Source organism: Aspergillus heteromorphus (genome assembly GCF_003184545.1).
Source record: "Aspergillus heteromorphus CBS 117.55 chromosome Unknown BO70scaffold_3, whole genome shotgun sequence".
NCBI lineage: Eukaryota > Fungi > Ascomycota > Eurotiomycetes > Eurotiales > Aspergillaceae > Aspergillus > Aspergillus heteromorphus.
This window is the reverse complement of record NW_020290408.1, coordinates 863242-883223: the sequence shown is the minus strand read 5'-3', so window position 1 is coordinate 883223 and position 19982 is coordinate 863242. Positions and strand designations below refer to the sequence as shown.

The 19982-nt window shown below is 52.7% G+C and overlaps 9 protein-coding genes and 1 non-coding gene across 10 annotated transcripts; 6 read left to right on the top strand and 4 right to left on the bottom strand.

The window, feature by feature from the left end:
• Nucleotides 1-39: 39 nt before the first annotated feature.
• BO70DRAFT_132730 (uncharacterized protein) lies at nucleotides 40-1171 on the bottom strand. The gene has a single exon (XM_025538049.1). It carries the CDS (start codon nucleotides 959-961, stop codon nucleotides 233-235), a length of 729 nt encoding a protein of 242 aa, XP_025402850.1. The 5' UTR covers nucleotides 962-1171; the 3' UTR covers nucleotides 40-232.
• Nucleotides 1172-1990: 819 nt separating this feature from the next.
• Nucleotides 1991-5276, top strand: BO70DRAFT_393206 (FAD-binding oxidoreductase; the record flags this gene model as incomplete). The annotated part of the gene is made up of 3 exons (XM_025546344.1): nucleotides 1991-2634; nucleotides 2700-2981; nucleotides 3761-5276. The coding sequence occupies 3 exons, from the start codon at nucleotides 1991-1993 to the stop codon at nucleotides 5274-5276; spliced, it is 2442 nt and encodes an 813-aa protein (XP_025402849.1).
• Nucleotides 5277-5523: 247 nt separating this feature from the next.
• Nucleotides 5524-5914, top strand: BO70DRAFT_359016 (uncharacterized protein). Its single transcript, XM_025542437.1, has one exon. The coding sequence runs from the start codon at nucleotides 5581-5583 to the stop codon at nucleotides 5746-5748; it is 168 nt and encodes a 55-aa protein (XP_025402848.1). The 5' UTR covers nucleotides 5524-5580; the 3' UTR covers nucleotides 5749-5914.
• Nucleotides 5915-6242: 328 nt separating this feature from the next.
• On the bottom strand, nucleotides 6243-8303 carry BO70DRAFT_415451 (uncharacterized protein; the record flags this gene model as incomplete). The annotated part of the gene is made up of 6 exons (XM_025547374.1): nucleotides 6243-6386; nucleotides 6601-6793; nucleotides 6947-7042; nucleotides 7184-7560; nucleotides 7669-7742; nucleotides 8099-8303. 6 exons carry the CDS (start codon nucleotides 8301-8303, stop codon nucleotides 6243-6245), a joined length of 1089 nt encoding a protein of 362 aa, XP_025402847.1.
• Nucleotides 8304-9191: 888 nt separating this feature from the next.
• Nucleotides 9192-9607, bottom strand: BO70DRAFT_349989 (uncharacterized protein; the record flags this gene model as incomplete). Its single annotated transcript, XM_025541669.1, has 3 exons — nucleotides 9192-9404; nucleotides 9456-9513; nucleotides 9564-9607. The coding sequence occupies 3 exons, from the start codon at nucleotides 9605-9607 to the stop codon at nucleotides 9192-9194; spliced, it is 315 nt and encodes a 104-aa protein (XP_025402846.1).
• Nucleotides 9608-10449: 842 nt separating this feature from the next.
• On the top strand, nucleotides 10450-11385 carry BO70DRAFT_426411 (uncharacterized protein). The gene has a single exon (XM_025547782.1). It carries the CDS (start codon nucleotides 10604-10606, stop codon nucleotides 11351-11353), a length of 750 nt encoding a protein of 249 aa, XP_025402845.1. The 5' UTR covers nucleotides 10450-10603; the 3' UTR covers nucleotides 11354-11385.
• Nucleotides 11386-12037: 652 nt separating this feature from the next.
• Nucleotides 12038-13566, top strand: BO70DRAFT_426410 (putative 26S proteasome-associated ubiquitin C-terminal hydrolase). Its single transcript, XM_025547781.1, has 4 exons — nucleotides 12038-12204; nucleotides 12264-12358; nucleotides 12466-12473; nucleotides 12725-13566. Exons 1-4 carry the CDS (start codon nucleotides 12163-12165, stop codon nucleotides 13294-13296), a joined length of 717 nt encoding a protein of 238 aa, XP_025402844.1. The 5' UTR covers nucleotides 12038-12162; the 3' UTR covers nucleotides 13297-13566.
• A 736-nt stretch (nucleotides 13567-14302) lies between these two features.
• BO70DRAFT_308503 (non-hemolytic phospholipase C precursor) lies at nucleotides 14303-16760 on the bottom strand (the record flags this gene model as incomplete). Its single annotated transcript, XM_025540105.1, has 7 exons — nucleotides 16313-16760; nucleotides 16181-16263; nucleotides 15869-16133; nucleotides 15308-15818; nucleotides 15146-15256; nucleotides 14889-15091; nucleotides 14303-14835 (listed from the first exon to the last, which is right to left on the bottom strand). Coding segments are annotated over exons 1-7 (1824 nt in total), but the record flags the coding sequence as incomplete, so codon positions are not given.
• An 892-nt stretch (nucleotides 16761-17652) lies between these two features.
• On the top strand, nucleotides 17653-19851 carry BO70DRAFT_308502 (laccase). Its single transcript, XM_025540104.1, has 7 exons — nucleotides 17653-17767; nucleotides 17822-17938; nucleotides 18000-18328; nucleotides 18375-18529; nucleotides 18575-18763; nucleotides 18814-19243; nucleotides 19296-19851. The coding sequence occupies exons 3-7, from the start codon at nucleotides 18005-18007 to the stop codon at nucleotides 19626-19628; spliced, it is 1431 nt and encodes a 476-aa protein (XP_025402842.1). The 5' UTR covers nucleotides 17653-17767; nucleotides 17822-17938; nucleotides 18000-18004; the 3' UTR covers nucleotides 19629-19851.
• BO70DRAFT_t51 lies at nucleotides 19768-19839 on the top strand. The gene has a single exon. It is a non-coding gene; the product is annotated as a tRNA-Gln (tRNA).
• Nucleotides 19852-19982: the final 131 nt, after the last annotated feature.

Sequence of the window (19982 nt, the reverse complement as noted above, 5' to 3'; positions counted from 1 at the left end):
CCTAAAAAAAGATAGGAAGCAAGAGCAAGTCTTGTTAATCATGCTCCTACTCATACTATTTCGACGACGAGACATCCAGGGTAGATAATACCATTTCTTCAACTCCTCCACACTCAATTACCGACTCAGAAAGGTCAGAAGGCTCCGAGCTACACTTCACAACCAGGGGCCGCGCGGGTTCCTGTTCATCATCATCACCATAAGCCCCCTCACACCACACAAGAGCGCGTATTCATAGACTCGAGATCCGCGTGGACAAGACCCCGCTGCAAGCGATGGCACCGCAACCATTTTCTCCCATTCCCCGTGACCCAAGCCAAGCCCCGCAGCGAAATCCATCGCAGGAATGATGTACGCTGTATCCGAGCGGGCTCGTCCACCGAATACATGGCCATAAAAAGTCCCCGGTTTGGGGGTTCACGACCCATGAGCCGCAGTCACCGGGTTGGATTTGGCCGTCGAGGCTCACTCGGTACACTCTCTTGAACGGGCTGGTATATGTATCTTTACGGAGCCTGAGAAAGAACGGTGTAGCGGAGTGGCGACCCTGGATGGGATCGGTCGATGCTGTGACAATTAGAACGTCCTCATCTTCGCGGCCGATGGTACCCATTTTTGTCATAGTAGAGGTTTCTAGCATTGGTAGGTAGTTCTTTCTGGGTGTTAATAGTAATAGCCGGTTGATGATGTCGTCTGTTTTAATCAACGCGTAGTCCAGAGACTTGCAGGTGTGCGTGGTGGCTGGTAGCATTGTAAATAGTTTGGTATCCTGGGGATTTTTCTCGGTAATATGCTTGGAATCCCCCTCGGCTGGCCTGTCGGCGGCGGCGGCGGCGGAGGAAATTGGCGACATAGCGTATCCAGGATTAGCACTTGATACGAGCAGGGGCTCGGTTTCATTATCGTTGTCGGCATCACTCTCAACTCCGGAATCATTAACGCTTTCGTCATCCAAGTACATATTGAAGTCCGCGTCCTCGGGCTCGGAAGATAGCGAGAAGCCATGGCTGTTGAAGACGTGGGCGACCGTCAGAAAGTAGAGGCGGTCGGAGACCCAGATGCTCCCGCCAACTGTAGCTTTGATGAGATTCCCCGTGCTCTCCCCACTTGGACGTAAACTTCCAGTCCTTTACTCAAGGTGAAAGGGGGGACAAGGACGGTTCGCTTGTTGGATGACGAGAAAGGGTGACTTTCGCTGGTCTGTGCCAGCAGATGAATGGGACCGTTGAGTTCAGGGGCAATGGAGCTGTGTGCAATTCGAATGCCAGGATATGGGTCGAGGATTCTACCGTGCCGTATGGCCGTCTCGCGTGCCTGCTCATCGACGGAGCAAAAGAAGACATAGGGAACGGCGGTCTCCGGCTTTCGCCCGATCATGTAGATGAACCACATTACATGGGGCGGGCGAGGTTCGATGCAATTGTCAAGGAATTCCTGGATGAGGGGCCTTAGTGTCTGGCTGAACAACTCCCGTGCAAAACCATTTGCTCCCCAGCACTTTTTGTCTCTGCCGATATCTCTGTGGAAGCATCCTATGGACGCCTCGGGATTCGGCCACTGGGGCTTCTTCTATTTCAAGCTCCATGGGGGTCGGTTCTCATCCGTGGCGTTGCTGGAATCCTGAGCTGTGTTCGTCTCCGCATCGTTCCTGGAGGATGGGACAGAATCGGGGCTCAAGGCACCATCGCTTCCAGTCGTGTGGTTGTCAACTGGAATACACATGAAGAGGAGTGCCCGCTTAGCGACGATGAACAAGATGGGCGCTGAGATTTGGAAGCCATCGTCTCGGCCGGCTTGCTCGTAATCGGCTTCACCAACAAGCCAATACCACCCCCACTGAAGGGGCGGTGCATGCAGCTGAGGGATTTACACAAGAGAAAATGACATCCCTGGCCAAGGCCGTACCGATGTATCAAAGAATCTTATAAGCAGAATACCTCCCAATGTCTAGACTTGTGCCTGATCAGTACTTCATAGAGCCATAACTTGCATGAACAGCTGTCTTCTGAACCTGCTGCTCCGAGACTCAGCCAAACGAGAGACTATTGAGCGCCTCTGGGGGACCCAAGCCACCGAAACGCGGTTTGACAACGGACAAAGGGCGAAGGACGCCAACCTGTATGCATATATCCAGTTATGCACGGAGGCGCGCACGCTTGCATTTCATGAAGGGGGCCGATACATCTCCCTACGGACTTGTCAACAACTTCTGGCGATTGCCCAGCAGCTTCGCGATGGTCGGACACGGGATGCCATCAAGAGGTCTGCGCCACTGGTCAACCTGTGCGAAGGAGGAGGCTCGAAGTCCAAACAAGATGTGTCGATCAACCTCGCAGCCCGACTTCTTCTCATGTGTGACTTTGGCCGTTTGCCTTTCAGCTTCTCCGGGAGGCTGCATCTGTCCTGGACGGAGGGCTCGCTTGCGGACTGTGTGCGGCAGCACTTCTCTGCGCCGCCGGTGCTGGTGAATACTCCGATCAAGCTGGAGCGGATGTTCATGTCTTGGAATATCGAACAAGTGGCGGGGATGGATATCGTGTGGACTGATAACGTGGTGGATCATCTTCGCATGATGGGTGGTGACAGGAAGGTGGCTGTGTTCCATCATGTCACCTTCCTGCAGTGCCAGCTGAAGTAAGCATCGCCATCGTTACCAATCACTGCTGGTGGTACTTCTGTCTAATTCCCTCGGTTCCCAGTAACACAATGCTGCCTCCCGGGCTGATCCAAGAGACGCTCCAGACCCTCTCGTTTCTCTTCCCTCCAAACGATCCGGGAACTCGGACGTGGATCGAAAAGAATCACTCCCTGAGAGTCGACCCGCGGCTTCTCAAATGCGGCCATCTTCGGTACGATGATCGCCATATCGACAACTTTAGATTCTGGAGGGACCGGCTGGTGCTTTTGAAGCAAGCCTTCGATGAGTCCCGTCCACAGACCATGTTGCAGTGGTGGTGGGATCGGAGGGACGGCATCCAGTGGTATACTTCTGGGTTGCCATCTTGGTTTTGATCCTCACCATCTTCTTTGGCTTGATCCAGGCGATCGAGGGGGTCTTCAGGCTCCCAAAGCCTTTGTACCAAATAAGAGCTAGTGTTGTTTCGCAATTCCATCATTATGCTCTTGCCCACCTCATCTTTAAGGATCTGTATACTGTCGTTTTTCCCTGTCACCTCCCTTCTAACCATTTTGAGTATCAGTCCAGTGCTCCTGTATGTTTTATTGTTAGAAAAAAGAGGACACCCCCCAGACTTAAAGGGTGTCTTGACAACCTTCCAGCTAGGAAGGACCTGTTTCTCTGTTTGATTGCCAATCAAATGCTGCTGTATGTCTTTTAACATCCGGCCCAATGAGGCTTGGTAAACATAAATTTAATATTAGCAGGGGATGTTGTGGGACCAGTAATTTGCCAGTGAATCACAGAATAGTGAAGCTGTTGTTTGCGTTCACTGGGAGGGTTGGTCAGCACTTGCACTTGCAAGTGCCCCAAATATGGCCATGGGGACTCCGTCCCTTCTTCTCTGCCTGCCTGCCTGTCAGCCAAGAACTAAAGCACTATTTGCTCCTAATCCAGAAGACTTACTCAATTGTCTTCCCATCTCCCTCCTCATACCAACCATCATGATCACCCTCGACTCCCTCAAACAGGCGCTCAGACAGCAAGCCCCAACCCCAACCCAAAACTCAGCACGTCATCATCCTCAAAGCAGCCACTATCTTCCAAACAACACAGCACCGGATGCCAACTCTTGCACCACAGCACCACATACCCAGACTTCACCATCCCGGAACTATCCCAACTCATAGCCACTCTCCTCAACTCGCGCGCCAATATCTCAGTGCTAGAAATCGGACCGGGCCCGAAAAGCATCCTCGGAGATCTGCCCAGCCATCTACGACAAAAGGTCAGAAGGTACGCTGCATTCGAGCCCAAAAGTATTTTTGTCACGAGGCTGGAAGAATGGCTCGGTGCTACCGAAGAGATGGAATCACCGCTGCCTGGTCTGGAATGTGCGCATGATATTTATCGCGTTCCGTTTGTTCTGGACAGTGAATCAGGGTGCGGTGCCCGTGTCGGTGATTCTGGCAGTGGCAGTGGCAGTGAGGAGAAGTTAGATATCATCCTATTCTGCCATAGTCTGTATGGCATGGAACACCAAGCCAGATCCATAGCACGGGCACTGGATATGCTAGTTGAAGGCGGAATAGTGGTTGTTTTCCACCGCGACGGGACCCTGCGCTTGGAAGGCTTGGTGGCCCATCGAGTGGCGTCTTTCCCTGAGGGAGTCATTCGCATAGCAGATACCGATGAAGCGTTGGACCAGTTTGCGCCTTTCATCGCGGGGTTCGTCATGCAGGATATCGAGGCAGACAGAATTACCCGAGCTGAGTGGCGGAACGTGTGCCGCGCCTTGGGGGGTCGTGAGGAAACGCACCCAGATTATATCTGTTTCAGGTCGCCCGAGATCATGGTGGTCTTTACCAGACATGCGACCGCGTTGCCAGGGCTCGTGGCTCAGGTGCCGTTGGCGAGGGAAGGAAGGAGGATCAAGAACTGCGAGGCTCGTTTCAATCATTCTGCTGCGATTGTAAGGCCGGAAACGGTTCGACATGTTCAGCTGTGTGTACAATGGGCTCTCGAGCACGGGGTTGGCCTGACAGTCGTTGTTGGGAGTCATAGCGGGCACTGTCTATGGACTAATGTTGTCGGGGTGGATATGGCTGCCTTTGACCAGGTGCATGTCCTTGTAGGGGAATGGAAAGGAGAGGCTGGGTCTGATGCTGATTCCTTAGTTGTTGCCGGGGCCGGGTCGAAGACTGGTGATATTGTCCGCAAGTCCATGGCAGCCGGGGTGACCGTGCCTTTAGGGTCCCGTCCCAGCATAGGCGCCGGGCTGTGGCTGCAAGACGGCATCGGACACCTGGCTAGGCTATACGGGCTCGCGTGCGACCAGATTGTCGGGGCCGTGATGATCAGTGTGGAATCCGGTGAGGTCTTCTGCATCGGCTGTGTTCCAAGCCAACATTGGCCGGTCGGTGCCGTACGTCCAAGAAACGAAATTGAGCTTTTATGGGCAATCAAGGGAGCAGGGACCAACTTTGGCATCGTGATTAGTTTCATCTTCAAAGCTTATGTGGCTCCTACATACTTGACTCGAAGCTGGATCGTCTCGCTGAGGGACGGTGATGAGGCAAGGCGCAAGCTTCACGAGTTTGATACCGTCCACTCGACTAAAAAGGTGTCCAGACACCTAAGTAGGCGTGATACTGAATGATACTAGGTTTGACAGAAAGAGTTGCTTTCTACCACTATATTGTTCCGTAGATGCTGATTGGCGGGCTCCCCGTGGGACTCCGACTCCGACTCCGACTCCGGCCCCGCCCGTCCAAGGCGGTGATTGGCCCTAGTTTACTAGTTTAGGAAGGCACCAGGATGCGGGCAGTCGGACACTTGACCACCCCAACCACCTTGGCTGCCACGGAGTCTGCCTGGCTACTTAAGCCCAGGGCCTGGCCAACATGGCTCAATCTCCGCGCCAACTCTCCCTCTCCTGTCGCGCCTCAATCCCGCGGTCCGCCATGAAGCCCGCACAGCCTGTGACGCGACACGCATGCGTCCGATGCATCCAGCTTAAAGTGAAGTGCGCGCCTATCCAGGATATGCAGACGTGCGAGCGATGCGCCAGACTCGGACGGTCGTGTCTCATGCCGGACAGCTCGCGTCCCAGCAGTCATAGGTCAGCCTAATAGGAATGACCGGGGCCCAACACAGGCAAAAAGACAAGGGGCCCGTCCCATCGCAAGCAGCGCATCGTCTTCAACGGCACGCCCAAGCCTTCCGACTTCCGATGCAGACACACAAAATGACTACATATCTGGGTTACAGAGATATGCATACATGCTTGAGTCGGAGATCGATAGAGGACCAGGAGGGGGTCCTTCTAATGCCGCAAATGGTCTTCCATCAGATTGTTTGATTTCATAATAGAATGAAAGTTCAAGGAAATAAGAAGTCCTGCACGGAATATACGTAGTCTCCACTTGTATGCTGACATCTGATAGACAGCTCCCCAGGCCCATCTACTACCTCCCATCCCTGGCACCATCGCTCGAGCTCCACTCTCACAGGCTCCTCCACACCGCATACCATACAAGTACAGACAAGGAAGCTGATTCGACTCGATTACCGAATACAGCATAAATAACCACCAGAGCCAGATCCAGCATCCATCTCCTCTCTTCTACTCTTCTCTACTCTCCCCATCTCTACTCTCCCCACATCTCCACTCTACCCCATCCAACCCCAATACTATACTCAATCCCCAATCCCCACTAAAACCCATTACCAAAGATCCAAAGTTCCAAAGCACCTTATCTTCTCTATTCTGTAATATAATGTACATACCATACACCAAAACAAAATCACACACAACCCCCTATCTCCCCCTCCCTCTCCCTCCCCAGTGCCATTCCTATCTCCTCTATACTCCCATCCCCACCCCCATTCCCACCGCCATTCCCACCACTCCCATCACTCCCATGCCCATGCCCATGCCCATGCCCCGCAAGTTCAACCTCCGATCTCCCATCCAACTCCACGTCCCCCTCGCCATCAATACTCAAATTCGTGAAGCCCTCGCGGCGGCACTGCGCACTGCGGAGATTCGAGCGACTGGACGCCCGATCGCGTCGGCCGCTGCTGTCGTTCCAGGATGCCGAGGCGTGGAATCGGAAGACTTGGCGGAAGGAGGGGATGCAGGCGGATATTATCACGAGGCTGGCTTCGACGTTGCTGTATATGAGAAAGCAAAGTGGTTAGCGGGGTGAGGTGAGGTGGGTTTGGTTGGGTTGGGTTGGGTTGGGGACTGGGGGTGAGAGGATAGGTGAGAGAGTATGGTGATGAAAGTTGGGGGGTAGGGCGAAAGGGTTTGGGGGCTATACTCACATCCAGAGACATACAGGCCCAAGCAAATAGGATTGATCTTCGGAGGTGAGCATGGGGACGATAGCGACGAGACGCAGGACGCTTGTTATGAGGGATCTGTATACCACGTCCAAAATGAGTCAATCAATCAATCCAATCAACCCTCTCCTCAAAACAACCAACAAATACTTCAAAAATGATGTAAAAAAAAAAGAAAAAAGAAAAAAAAAAAAAAGAGAAGGAGAAGGAGAAACATACAACCCGCCCAACCCAAACATCAACGCCAACCCGAATCTCTTCCGACTCTTCATCTTGAGGCGCGCGATAATCGGCAACGGAATCACCAACAGCACAATATCCGTGACGATACTCGCCGACGCGCCCGCCATGAAGACGCCCGCGCGGCTGATGCAGGTGCCCTCGACGGTCGTGTTCCACGCCTTGTGAATGGGCTTGCACCCGAAGATCAGCAGCCAGTCCAGCACCAGGATGTACAGCACCACGAGGCTGCTGATGGTCCACAGCGTGGTTTTCCATCGCCGTTGCATGTCGGAGAGTCGGTAGTAGAGGATGATGAGTGCGATTTTGGAGAGGCCCAGGGCGGGGATGTAGGTTATGGCGCCAGCGAGGAGGATCTATATTTTTTTATGAAAAGATGGGGGAAGTGGTTAGTGGGGGGGATGAAAGGGGGGGTAATTAGGGTTGTGAAAGTGAGGGTGGTGATGGGGGTGGGAGGGCCATACTCGGAGTGATTTGTTGTATTCGGCTGCTGTGAGATCCCATTCGTGGATTCCGAGGCCTGCGTCGGTGTATCCATCTGGATTTCATGTTAAAAGTGTGTTTTCAATGATACCGGTGGATGGGAGTACTCACAGAGCAATAATGCCTGGGTGACCAATGCACAAATCTATAATTATATACCACGGAGAGATCCAATAACATCAGTCTTCCACTCGAGACGGAATTTTTTTCTCCAATCATCCATTCAATCATCCAGTGATTGCTGGATTGCTCGATTTACTAACCCACGAAACCAAAATAACCCCTGCAAACCCCAATAATCAGCCGCAGTCAGAGAGAGGCGGGAAGGGGGGGGGGAAGAATCCGAAACAGAAACAAGTTGGGTGAGGATACATCCGCAACCCTAATCAGAACCGACCATAATAAACTCACCATCATCCAACATCCACTTCCTCATAATAACCACGCGCGTATACGTCCTGACCAACAAACAAATCGCACTAGCCGTGACGCCCACAATAACCACCACGCGGTTGGCAGTCTGCAGGTAGCGCGAAGGGTCCGTGAAGTCGGGCGTCACGCCTGCCGGCGGCGCGATTTCGCCTGTCGTCGTTGTCGTTGTCGTATCATTGGACATGGTCGTGGTCGTGGTCGGGCGGCGGGGGAGGTTTTAATCATCGCATTGATGATGTGAACAACATTTCCTCTCACAAGAGAAAGAGGGAAATGTGAGGGAGGGGAGGTAGGGTAAATAAAACAAAACAAAAAGGATAATGTTTGGTTCGGCCGGAGTGAGTAGACTAAATTATTAGTCTAATGGTCTAGCTGGGGGAGGTGTATCACCCCCTACATTGGTTTCATTAACTGTCAACTAGGTAGATGAAAAAAAAAAGGTACTAAGTAGACTAGCCAGATAGATATCCAGCTGAATTGGTGCCCAAAAAGCCCTCCGAAACTAGATAAATATGGTTAAGGTAATAGGCTAAAAGTCCATGCATGCGCAGTCGCGTGGACTCGGAAAACCTAGTTTGGTGGCTGATCTGCACGAGCTACGGCAGATTTCGGCCTGCGAATCTAATTTGGTGGAATTAATCTATTGTGGGAGAACTTCGGTGGTTGTGCGTTCGGCCGTTCTGGAGGAGTCTGGAGTCTCGACGGGGTGGATGCCGGGTCTGAAGGATTTGTGTCTAGGCTGGTTTGGGTATGATGGTTATATGCCTTTCTTGGGTGGGATGGAGACTTGCCGATCTGGCCGGCTGGCTGTTTGCTTGTCTGTCTGTCTGTCTGCTTGGAGATAGCTTGGGGGGATGGGGTGACTCATGGCGTTGACTGTTGTGGATGGTATGTGGTAATGTGTCGATTCAGGTTAAACTCTAGATTGACGATGGTTTGTTGGTTGGAAAGCTAAATAGTTGTATGTATGTATATATGTATATCGCGGCTCTCCACAGCCGCTATGCTACCTATGTAATGATGTCTGACCCACTCCCAGACAGTCTAAATTGTATGTATGTGTGTACAACCCTCACCAGGCCAAACTGCCATCCGCTCCAGCCAGGCCACAATAATACGACAATTCGTCTCCCCCAATGTGCTGGCCCGCAGACTGGCAGTAGTACAGAATGCTTTGGTCGTTCAGCAGGGTGCAGTCCGGGCATTGGTCCCATTGCTTGCTGCCCGTGTTGCGGTTCTTGTAGTATGTGCAGGCCGTCTGGGTTGCGGCTTGGTTGAAGACTTTCTGTGTCGAGTTTAGAGAAGCTCGAGCGGGTAAGAGGGATATCGGACTTACCACGTCCTGGCCGGGGGAGTCGTAGCAGAGTCCGGTATAATGCAGATCGGCTAGAGCTCTTCATGATGTTAACGTTGGGGTCTGGGAGGCTGTGAGCGGAGTTCGTACCCGGTAGCTAGGGTAGCCACGATCATGGAGATGAATTGCTTCATTTTGTCTTGGGGATGCAGTTTATGAGGAGATGACTGAGAATCAAAGATGGACGACGGATCGAAGGTGATGATTGTCTGATACCGCAACTGATGCATTGGGATTCCCCCAATATATCATCTTCCGTGCTGTTCCTCCATCTCAACGGTCCCTTGTGATCATCTCGACGTTTAAGTTCAACAATCCTTTGCCATGGCCAAATGCCCGACAATCCTCCGCAGACGGTTTCACAACGACTGGACACACCAGATATCTTCACGATGAATCTATCGCCAAGGTGCACCTGACCGATGAGGCCGAAGATCCCAATGTCCACGCAGGCGGCCTGACAGATAACGGGAAATCCAGGGTCGTCGTCGGGATGAGCTGATAGCCCAAGTCTCACATCCCACCACGGATCGACGCACTTGCATGTCTCAAGCTGAACCCCCAAGGTGGATCCTTCAGCGGCCGCTCGGGGGAACAATCCCGAGACCCCTGAGCCGATTGCGATGGGGGGAAACAACCTCATCTATTTAGGTTCGCTAAGTGGGCCCGCGTGGCGGCCTGACTGGACAACGGCGCGATCCGGGGGGCTTCGATTAGGGCTCCGGTTCGTGTGGTATACTCAATCCGGCCGATCCATCCTGACGATTCTCGCATCCGATCCCTCGTCCATCCTTCGTTGTTTCGGCCATTTCTCGGCGGAATTGCCTCGTGGTGATCATCCGGACGCCTCGCTCTTTCTCTGTCTCTCTCTCTCTCCCTCTCTCTCTCGCGATGGATTCAGTCACATTGGTTCTGCATCCCGAGCCAAGAGGAGGATTGTCATCGCAAACAAACCAAACCAGAACCAGAACCACAGTTTTGACGACGGGTTGGCAGTGGTATACGTCGAGGAGCATCCAACGCGCGCGCATATATAAGTATCGCGACTCTTTGCTCGAAATGACCTCCACAAACACCCCCAAGCCGCCCACCTTCATCCCCAGTCATTCTGCTCAACCCCAACCACCACCATGAAGATAACCCAACTCCTCCCCCTCCTGTCCGCCACCCTGTCCCTCGCGACAGCCAATCCCTCCCTCTGCGGTCCGGACGAGGCCGTCATCTTCCTGAAAAACGGCACCTCGACGACCGTCAAAAAAGCCGATCTCGCCTCTCACCTGCACGGGCTCAACTTCCTCCCAGCCAACGCAACCAGCGCCCTCCCACGGGTCATCAAGACCGACTCCCCCCCCTCCAGGAACAACAACACCACCCACGCCAAACGCGGCTCCAGCACAACCCTCATCGTGCCGCTCTCCGACCTCGACTTCCTCGGCTGGGACGTCAGCATGTCGACGGTCGTGCACGCCAACGAAGCCGCCGCCACCGTCGCCATCGCGGCCGGCCAGATGATCGCCAACAGCGTGACGACCGGCACCAGCGCCGACTTCACCCTGGTCAAGGACTTCCTGTCCGTGTCCACCAGCACCAGCTACCAGGACACCACCACCAGCACGCTGACCGGCACGGTCACCATGACGATCCCCGAGAACAGGTGGGGGGCGATCGTCAGCAACCCGCTGACGCATCGCAAGAGGGGCTATGTCTTTACGGGCGAGCCGGGAAGTGGCACGTTCTCGTACTATCAGGCCGATTCGTTTGATGATGCCACGTTCTCGTACTCTGGGGGAAGCTTGGCGTGGGTCAAGGGCGTGGTGACTACCTGTTTGGGCGATACGTATCCGTTGCCGAAGTGTGAGGGGGATGGCACGATTGAGTAATTCTTTATATATATATATATATATATATATATCTTTGGCTCTGGTTTTAGGAGGTGGTGCTGGGTTGAGGGCTGATTCCTTTTTGTTTCTGTGTTTGGTGGTTCTGTTGGTGTGTTGTTATGGTGGTCGGATGATTCGAAATGTAATTGATTGTATGTATGTATGTATGTATGTGTGTGGACTTGTGGACTTGAAAAGACAGGTGAGTCTGCCTGTCACTTGTGCACTTCCTTGCTTTCTTTCTTTCCATTTTTTGAGATAGAATATCTGCTATTTTTGAATTCTTCTTCCGCATGTAGAAACAAGACAACCTCGTAGCAAGCGCAGTGAGATAGAACTTTTATGTCAAACCCCACAAAGACAAGTGATACACCAGAAGAGAAAAAAAAGCATCTCTCTCTTTGCTAAAGATACAGCTTTGATTCACAAGCTAACCCTTTCCAGAACTAACATCTGAGTGAAGAAACCAGAATCAGCGGTAGGTACTATACAGACACCTGATACCTCAGGCAGAGAATTGTACATGCATATGAACACCCGACATCTCAGGCACGCAAACTTGTACCTAATATATCAGGCATGAATGACATAATGTTTGCACGTATGTCCTGTTTGCATCCCGAGCAAACACAGCTCCGATGCGCGTCTCCACCATCAATCAAATCACATCATCACATCCTGCCAGCAACAGCCATCTATCTACCTCTACCCTTCTATCCCGTCAATCTCTCTCTTTTGACTCTCGCTTCAACAGGCGCGCTCTCTTCTAGCGCTCATATCACATAGCCTAGATCCCAGACACAGACACCATGGCCGACGGCGGAGGCTGGAGCACGATCGAGTCCGACGAGGTACATCATCATACATGACACTCTATCCAGCTCACCAAAGCTAACATCACCACCACTAGGGCGTATTCACCTCCCTGATCGAGAACCTGGGGGTCAAGGATGTCCAATTCGAAGAACTCATTTCTCTTGATGCTGATACGATCCGGTCACTGAGGTATCCATCCCCTCCCCCTCCCTCTTCCTCTCCCTTCTCCATACACCACTTCTACCACAACCTCCCCCACCACCACAACCAACTACTAACAGCCCCCCCCAGCCCAGTCTACGGCGTAATCTTCCTCTTCAAATGGATCCACGACACCACTCCTTCCAACCCGACCACGCCCTCCCAACCCACCCAACCCCCCAGCGGAACCTACGACACCTCCCCGCCCTCAAGCCTCTTCTTCGCGAACCAAACGATCCAAAACGCCTGCGGCACACAAGCCATCCTCTCCATAATCCTCAACCACAGCACCACCTCCCCCACCTCCCCACCACCCCCCAATCTCCCTCGGCCCCTCCCTCACCACATTCAAAGACTTCACCACCGGCTTCCCCCCAGACCTCCTCGGCGAAGCGCTCTCAAACTCGGAACCAATCCGCACCGCCCACAACGCCTTCGCGCGCTCATCGCCCTTCGTCGACGAAACCGCCCGCCAGAACCAAGACGACGAAGGCGGCGACGTCTACCACTTCATCGCGTACACGCCGGTCAACGGCACGCTGTACGAGCTGGACGGGCTGCAGCCGCACCCCATCTCGCATGGCGGGTGCACGGGGGACGAGTTCCCCGAGAAAGTGATTGGGGTGTTGAGGGAGCGGATTGCGCGGTACCCCGAGGGCGAGACGCGGTTCAATCTGATGGCCGTGGTGAGGGATCTGAGGGTCGCGGCGAGGGAGATTGGTGATGCGGAGGCGTTGGAGAGGGAGGAGAGGAAGAGGAGGGGGTGGGCGTGGGAGAATACCCTCCGCCGGTCGAATTTTGTAGGCTTCATTGGCGAGGTGTTAAAGGGGGTGGTGGGGGGGAAGGATAGGGAGGGGGAGGGGGCGTTTGAGGAGTGGGTCGGGAAGGCGAGGGAGGAGACGCAGAGGAAGTTGTTGAGGAGGTAGATGGCGGTAGATATCTGAGTGTTACGTAGTGGATGGATATGTGACGCATACGCATGACTAGTTAGGCTATGGCTGGGCTATGGCATGGCATGGCATGGCATGGCATGGCTATATACAAAGGCAACAACGCCGGCCTTCTCTATCCCGGCTCTCTTGGCCTGTATAGGGTGTAATACCCCACTCAATCCACTAGACAGAGTTGAAGCACACGCCAGAGCCTGGTCTGTTATATAAGAAACCGGATTCTAGTGTTAATACTATCTTCGTGCGCTTTTTTTTTGAAATTCGGATAATCTAATACATCCAGATCAGGGACTGTGGCCATTGGCTGTGCTGACGCTTGTCGCACGGGGATCCCACTCTAGATGCCGCACTCGGGAAAAAGGTCGCGATGGGTAGATAGGATAGATACTTGGAGTTGTTCATTGAGATGGTGTGCGGAAGGAGTGGGATGGGAGATGATGACTCGAAAGCCTCCCCTCCCCTCCCTCGACTTACTTCCCCTATGATAACGGCGATACGTCAGTCAGATGATCTCCGTCTAAGCTATCAATCACTATGTAACTATGTAGGTTAGTGCTCCACGGAGTACTTGGGGCCAATGAAAGTCTCCGACTTGGAAGCATTCGGAATGGCCGTGTTGGCCGGCGGCGATCGGAAAGAGCTGTGATAACTAAGGCATGAATCGGTCGATCGATCGATCGATTGATCGATTGATCGGCAAGAACTACACAGTAAGAGAAAAGAGGGAAGTGTGCATGTCATGTCTAGCGGTATTGTTTTATGACTACTCCGGGAGATTATCGCTTTAATCGACATTCGCTGAGATTTGAGGTACTATAAGTCGTTCTTGATGATATGGCTGAGTTCTGCTAGTTTGACAAATGTGGCTCTATATAACTCTAAAAAAAAACCATGACTGGTTTCAACACTTCCATCTAAAACTTATCAGTCTTCCTAGTGATAAGTTACACTCCAGACCTTGTACCCAGGTCCGGAGCCATTGGTAGCATTCGTGCTCAACGTCCCGTCGCCATCCAACTCAATGACAGTTGAGTTGACATACTGCAAATCATACCCCTTGCCGTTTCCACGGAAGGTAACCTTCACCTCTGCGGCATCATCGCGGTCGCTGGCCGGCAGCAGGGTTCCGTCTGTTCCGAGCCACTGGCCATCCAGAGCACTGGAGATCTTGAATATCTGGCTCTCCTCGCCATTGGAATAATGCACAACCCATCGCTGGCTCTTGTCGCTGTGGTCTTCGTTGGCTGAGCTGCTGCTCAGCCCGGTGTCATTTCCTCCGTTGGTGAGAGCGTATCCAGACTTCTCGAAGACGAGATACCGGCCCTCGGTCAGGTATCCCACGCACTCTTTGTAGCCGTCTTCAAACCATAAGGAATCAGAGACGTTCTGGTTCCCATACGGCACAGTGGGGCGTGGCTCGGTGTATGTAGCTTCGCAGTTGGAAGTACCCACGTAAGAACCATCGGACATTCCGGGTTTCTCTGCGTCTGGAAGCTTGGGGAGACTGTAGTCGGGCTATGGTACAACAATTAGTTCAGCACGAGATAATCATGTCAAGGGTGGCGTACATTATCCAGGTCCAATGCGTTCACCAGGTTGGACATGTGCTCTCGACGCCAGTGGACCATCTCCGGGGTTTGCACATTATCGTAACCCCTGGCTTCTAGCCATTGTTCAAGGAACAGGATCTGCGAATTGTGGTCCGCTCGCTCGGTGAACACCCGGTTGCCGCGAGTCCATGGCGAAACCATGTAGAATGGAACGCGGACACCTAGATTATACAGTCAGCTCCAGATTCGACCAGAAGATAGGAAGGCAGTCTCACCTGGTCCGACAAAGACCTTTCCGAACATTCCATACGGGTCTTCCATCCATTCTCCAGGGGTATCTTTAGGCGAATGGTAAGGAACCACGTGATCTCCATAACCACCAGACTCTGGGAGATCGTTAGATGCGCAAAGGAAAGGAATATCGGAGGAAATCTTACCATCGTAGCTGATCATGAGCAGTGTGGACGAGTATTCAGGACTGTTGATCACCGATTCCACAACCTGCTTTTGCAGCCAGCCTCCATCTTTGGGCATGTACGGCGGATGCTCAGACAGCTCTGCAGGGCCGACAATGAAGCTGATCTCCGGAAGGGTCCCATTAGCAGCCGCTTCATAGAAGCCCTCCAGTCCCAGATATGACAAGCCCTTTTGCGCCAGTGGAGAAGAAGATGAAGCGTTTTGGAACTGCTCGAACCGCGCCAGAGGGTTGTCGTCGAAGTTGTCTCTGTCCTGGTACACCTGCCACGAAACACCCGCATCTTCGTAGACTTCGAAGATGGTCTTCCATTTGAGTGGGTAGCAATTGATGTTGTAGCTGTCGCACCCTGGGGTTACGTTATTGTCAATGTAGACCCCTCCCTGGTCCGGGCTCTGGGGGCCACCTGGCACATTGACCGAGCCGCTCACCAGAGTGACCCGATTTGGGTTCGTCGAGGTGACTTGTGATTCCTTGCAGCGAGTTAGACAGATTCCTTGTTTGTGTAATACTAACTACCCACCTGGTACATGTCACCCGCCGTCCAGCCCTCTGCAATGGCGTACTGAATCGGAATATCGTCTCTCTTCAGATATCCCCAACTCCATGGCGTGTTGTTGCGCGCCCAGTGATTATTTAATCCATCGTTGAGTGCTGCATGGCTGTCCGTGTAGCCATTGTCTCCAGCCGCCATGCACTGGATGGCATCAGTCGAGTTTCCCCCTTGGTAGCCAAGATACCATGGGAGCAGAGTCTTCGTGTCGGTAGACATATCAGGGTCGACTTGTCTGTTTTTGTCAGTGCGTGAACTGCGCGGTGTCCTGGAAGTACTGACTGGTACCAAACAGGTAGTCCATCGGAGTTGACCTGGACATTTGGGTCGTTGAATCCTCGTACACCCGCCATGGTGCCGAAATACTGCAGATTGTTAGTCTCTTGTCCTGAAATCACTGACAGATATGCTTACACTGTTCCATGACCGATTCTCTTGCATGAAGATCACAACATGCTTGATGTCTTTCAGCGAGCCAGCGGAAACCGGTCTACTCCCAAGGAGTAGTGCTAGTGTAGTACCCAGTAGAAGCATGGTGAGAATGCACTTCTCGAGAATGTGATCGAGGAGTAAAGACCAGGGTGCCCCGGGAGGCCTTATATAAGAATGACATCTCGGTGGAAAGGGCGGCTGGGGCAATCTTGGTCCCACATTGCTTGACAATCGGCATCGTATGCTTGCCGACGCAGCCTTTTGAGGCCTAGATCAAGGGACCAACTGCCCATGTTGTGGGTGTAACGTGGAGCGTGCTGGACATTGTGGAACAGAGTCGACGGGCACTAAGAGGCATAATACATGGTAGTGCCAGGGGCAGGATCGTCCACGCTCAGGGACTGAAGAAGGTGACCCACCTGGAACCCAGAACGGGTCTTCGAGAGACGTATGACACCTGGAGGGGGGAAAGGAAGGGAAGAGAAGTGAAAGTCTTCGGCGGGCGGCCGAAGACGACACGTGCGGCAGGCGGGCAAATCGACGCGGAAACCGCCCGAGTCGAATCTTCTCCAAGACACACAACACTCAACACTGTGCGACAATGCAAGGTTGTCTTTCGGAGGCTCTGGCCCTTCTCCCAACTAAGTTTTCCCCTTTGTGATCGAGGGACAGTGATCGGTGGCGGTCTGCATGGTGGATGCGAGCGGCATCTCCACAATGGCCACACTTCTCTCGGCTGTTGCCAACGGTTGGCCTATTGAAACCTTGACGTGCCTGGACCTGATGCAACAGGTACCAACTTTGAGCCCTTGTTGACTTCTATCGTCCGAGCAGACAGCGCGAAGCCTCCACTGCAAAGTTAGTCTCCGCCCCGAACCACGGTTGCCTCCAGGTCCGAAACACAGGCCAGTGGCGGTCCCTGATCTCGCCTCTATACATCGATCGTCTTTCTTTTACCCGCGCCAATCACAAACAACTCGCCTTCCTGGATCGGTTCACGGGCCCTCGTGGACCTACAATAACAATCCATCGGATGCTCAACGTTCGAGGGACAGAAACCCCAGTTGCAGAGGAAGCTCATCACAATGAAGGGATATTCCAGTGTACAATCAGAGGATGAAGGGTCATCGACGATGCGAGTGCAGCACTGGTCGTGGGGAGTGATATTATACCCGGCTACAATATGCGGTTTGATTTTGCTGGTATTCCTCCAGCAACTATCAGCACCAACCCCTCTGCACTCTTTAGTTCCATCTGCAATCCACCCTGAGAGTACAATCCTATCAAATCATGACCCAGACACATCACGTCCGTCAATCGAGCTCCACCCTGAGAATCATGTATATCGCGAACCGGTGACACAACATCTCGACTGGGTTGTGACTGCCCACAATATACGCCCAGATGGAGTGTTGAAACGGGTCTTTCACATCAACAGTGAGTCTCATTACTCATTATATCTGACACGGGCTGATTGTATCCTTCAAACAGACCTTTTCCCTGGCCCTACAGTCGAAGCACGCTCCGGTGACCGTCTCATAATCAATGTCATCAACTCCGTGCCGGATGACTCTATCTCCTTGCACTGGCACGGTCTGCATACCGAAAGTAGGCTATAGTATTTTTACAGCTCTTATCCTTCCAATTCAAGTCTAACTTCAAACCTTAGATGGAATGGATGGTGCGGTAGGAGTCACACAGCAACCCATTCTTCCAGGGACTACATTCACCTACAATTTTACCATCCCCATGGACCAGAGCGGGACCTTCTGGTACCATGCTCATGCCGGTCTTTCCAGGGCAGATGGACTATACGGGGGGCTCATCGTGCATGCGCCTGCACCTAAATCCACGGTTCGGGGGCTTATGGCTCGTGCGGATGATTACAAGCAGGATGGCTACACTAAAGATCTCCTCCTCCTGGTCGGGGACTGGTATCACCGTCCAGCAGATCAGATCTATGCTTGGTACATGCGTGCTGGGTCATTTGGGAACGAGGTGGGTTTTACGCAGCATTGACATGAGCAACCACTAACTTCAACAGCCGGTTCCCGATTCATTGCTGGTCAATGGAAGGGGCCAATTCGATTGCTCCATGGCGGCTCCGGCACGGCCTGTAGACTGCACTGGTCAGAAGATGGATTTGTCGTTTTTGGATACCCAGCACAGTACATCCAGAATACGCATAGTCAACACAGGGTACGTCATAAGCTCGCCTCATCAAACAAAGCTAACACGGAGCAGCTCTCTGGCAGGATTCACATTGGAATTCCAGGATCGAGATTTTAAGCTTGTCCAGGTAGACAGTGTTGACGTGGTGCCACAAGATTCCAATTCCGCCGGTATACTCTACCCAGGCCAGCGCATGGACATACTCCTTCGTCCAAGCAACCGGGAACAGGCAGACTCAATGACAATACACCTCGACAAAGAGTACGTCACACCCTTCACATGCACAATGCGATAGCTAATCAGATAATCAGGTGTTTCAGATACCCTAACCCAGTTCTAACATCCGTTCAAACCTTCCCTATCTCGTCCAACCCCAACTCCAACCCCCTGGACCATTCCTATTCATCATCTTCACCATACACCTCGATATCCCTCTCCGAAGTCGCCACCGCCCCATCCCTCCTCTCCGCCCTCCCCGACAAAGCCGAACAAACCCACGTGGTATACACCAAAATCGAAAAGCTCTCCCGGAACCACAACATACCTTATGGATTCTTCAACCGGACGTCATGGAAGCCACAGACCGGCAACCCACTCATCCAGCTCCCCCAGGAACAATGGGACGAGAACCAGCTCGTGATGTCCACGGGCCCAAGCATCTCGCCACCAGGCCCCGACAACGCTACATGGGTTGACCTAGTCGTGAACAACCTAGATGACAATGGCCATCCATTCCACCTTGTACGCCCCCTCCGCCCCCACACCTGTATTTGACAATACTAACAATAAAAAGCACGGCCACCACTTCTACATCCTAAACGTCTACCAGCCCCCCATTGGCTGGGGCGCCTACAACCCCTTCACAGACGCTTATCCGCCCGGCCTACCTCCACCTCGCACCAGCACCGCTTCAAGCTCAACAGAGCCAGACACAGACACAGACACAAATATACCAAACACCCCCTACGACCTCACCCGCGCCCAGCTCAGAGACACAGTGCACATCCCCCGACGCGGATACGCCGTACTGCGCTTCCGCGCCGACAACCCGGGTGTGTGGCTATTCCACTGCCATATCCTGTGGCACTCAGCCAGCGGAATGGCAATGCTTGTCCACGTAAAATGAACTTATTCTTTTGTCTATTTCCCCTCTGTATATAGATATAGATATAGATTGAACATAAGCCCTCCGCATCGCACGAGTTTTAATGTCCAAACTACTGCTTGACTGATAATACAAGTCTGTAGCCTGATTTACAACAATTGGTTGTGTAGTGTAATGGTCATCACTCTGGATTCTGATTCCAGCAATCCCGGTTCGATCCCGGGCACGACCTTTTTGGTTTTTGGGTATAATATGGGTTGGTTTTTGTTGTCTATTTCTTCTTGTTTTTTATTATCCTTGTTGGTGTGGTCTCCGACCGTGGTACGTAGTAATATGTCATTATTACCTACAGGCCACATGACGTACAACGTACAA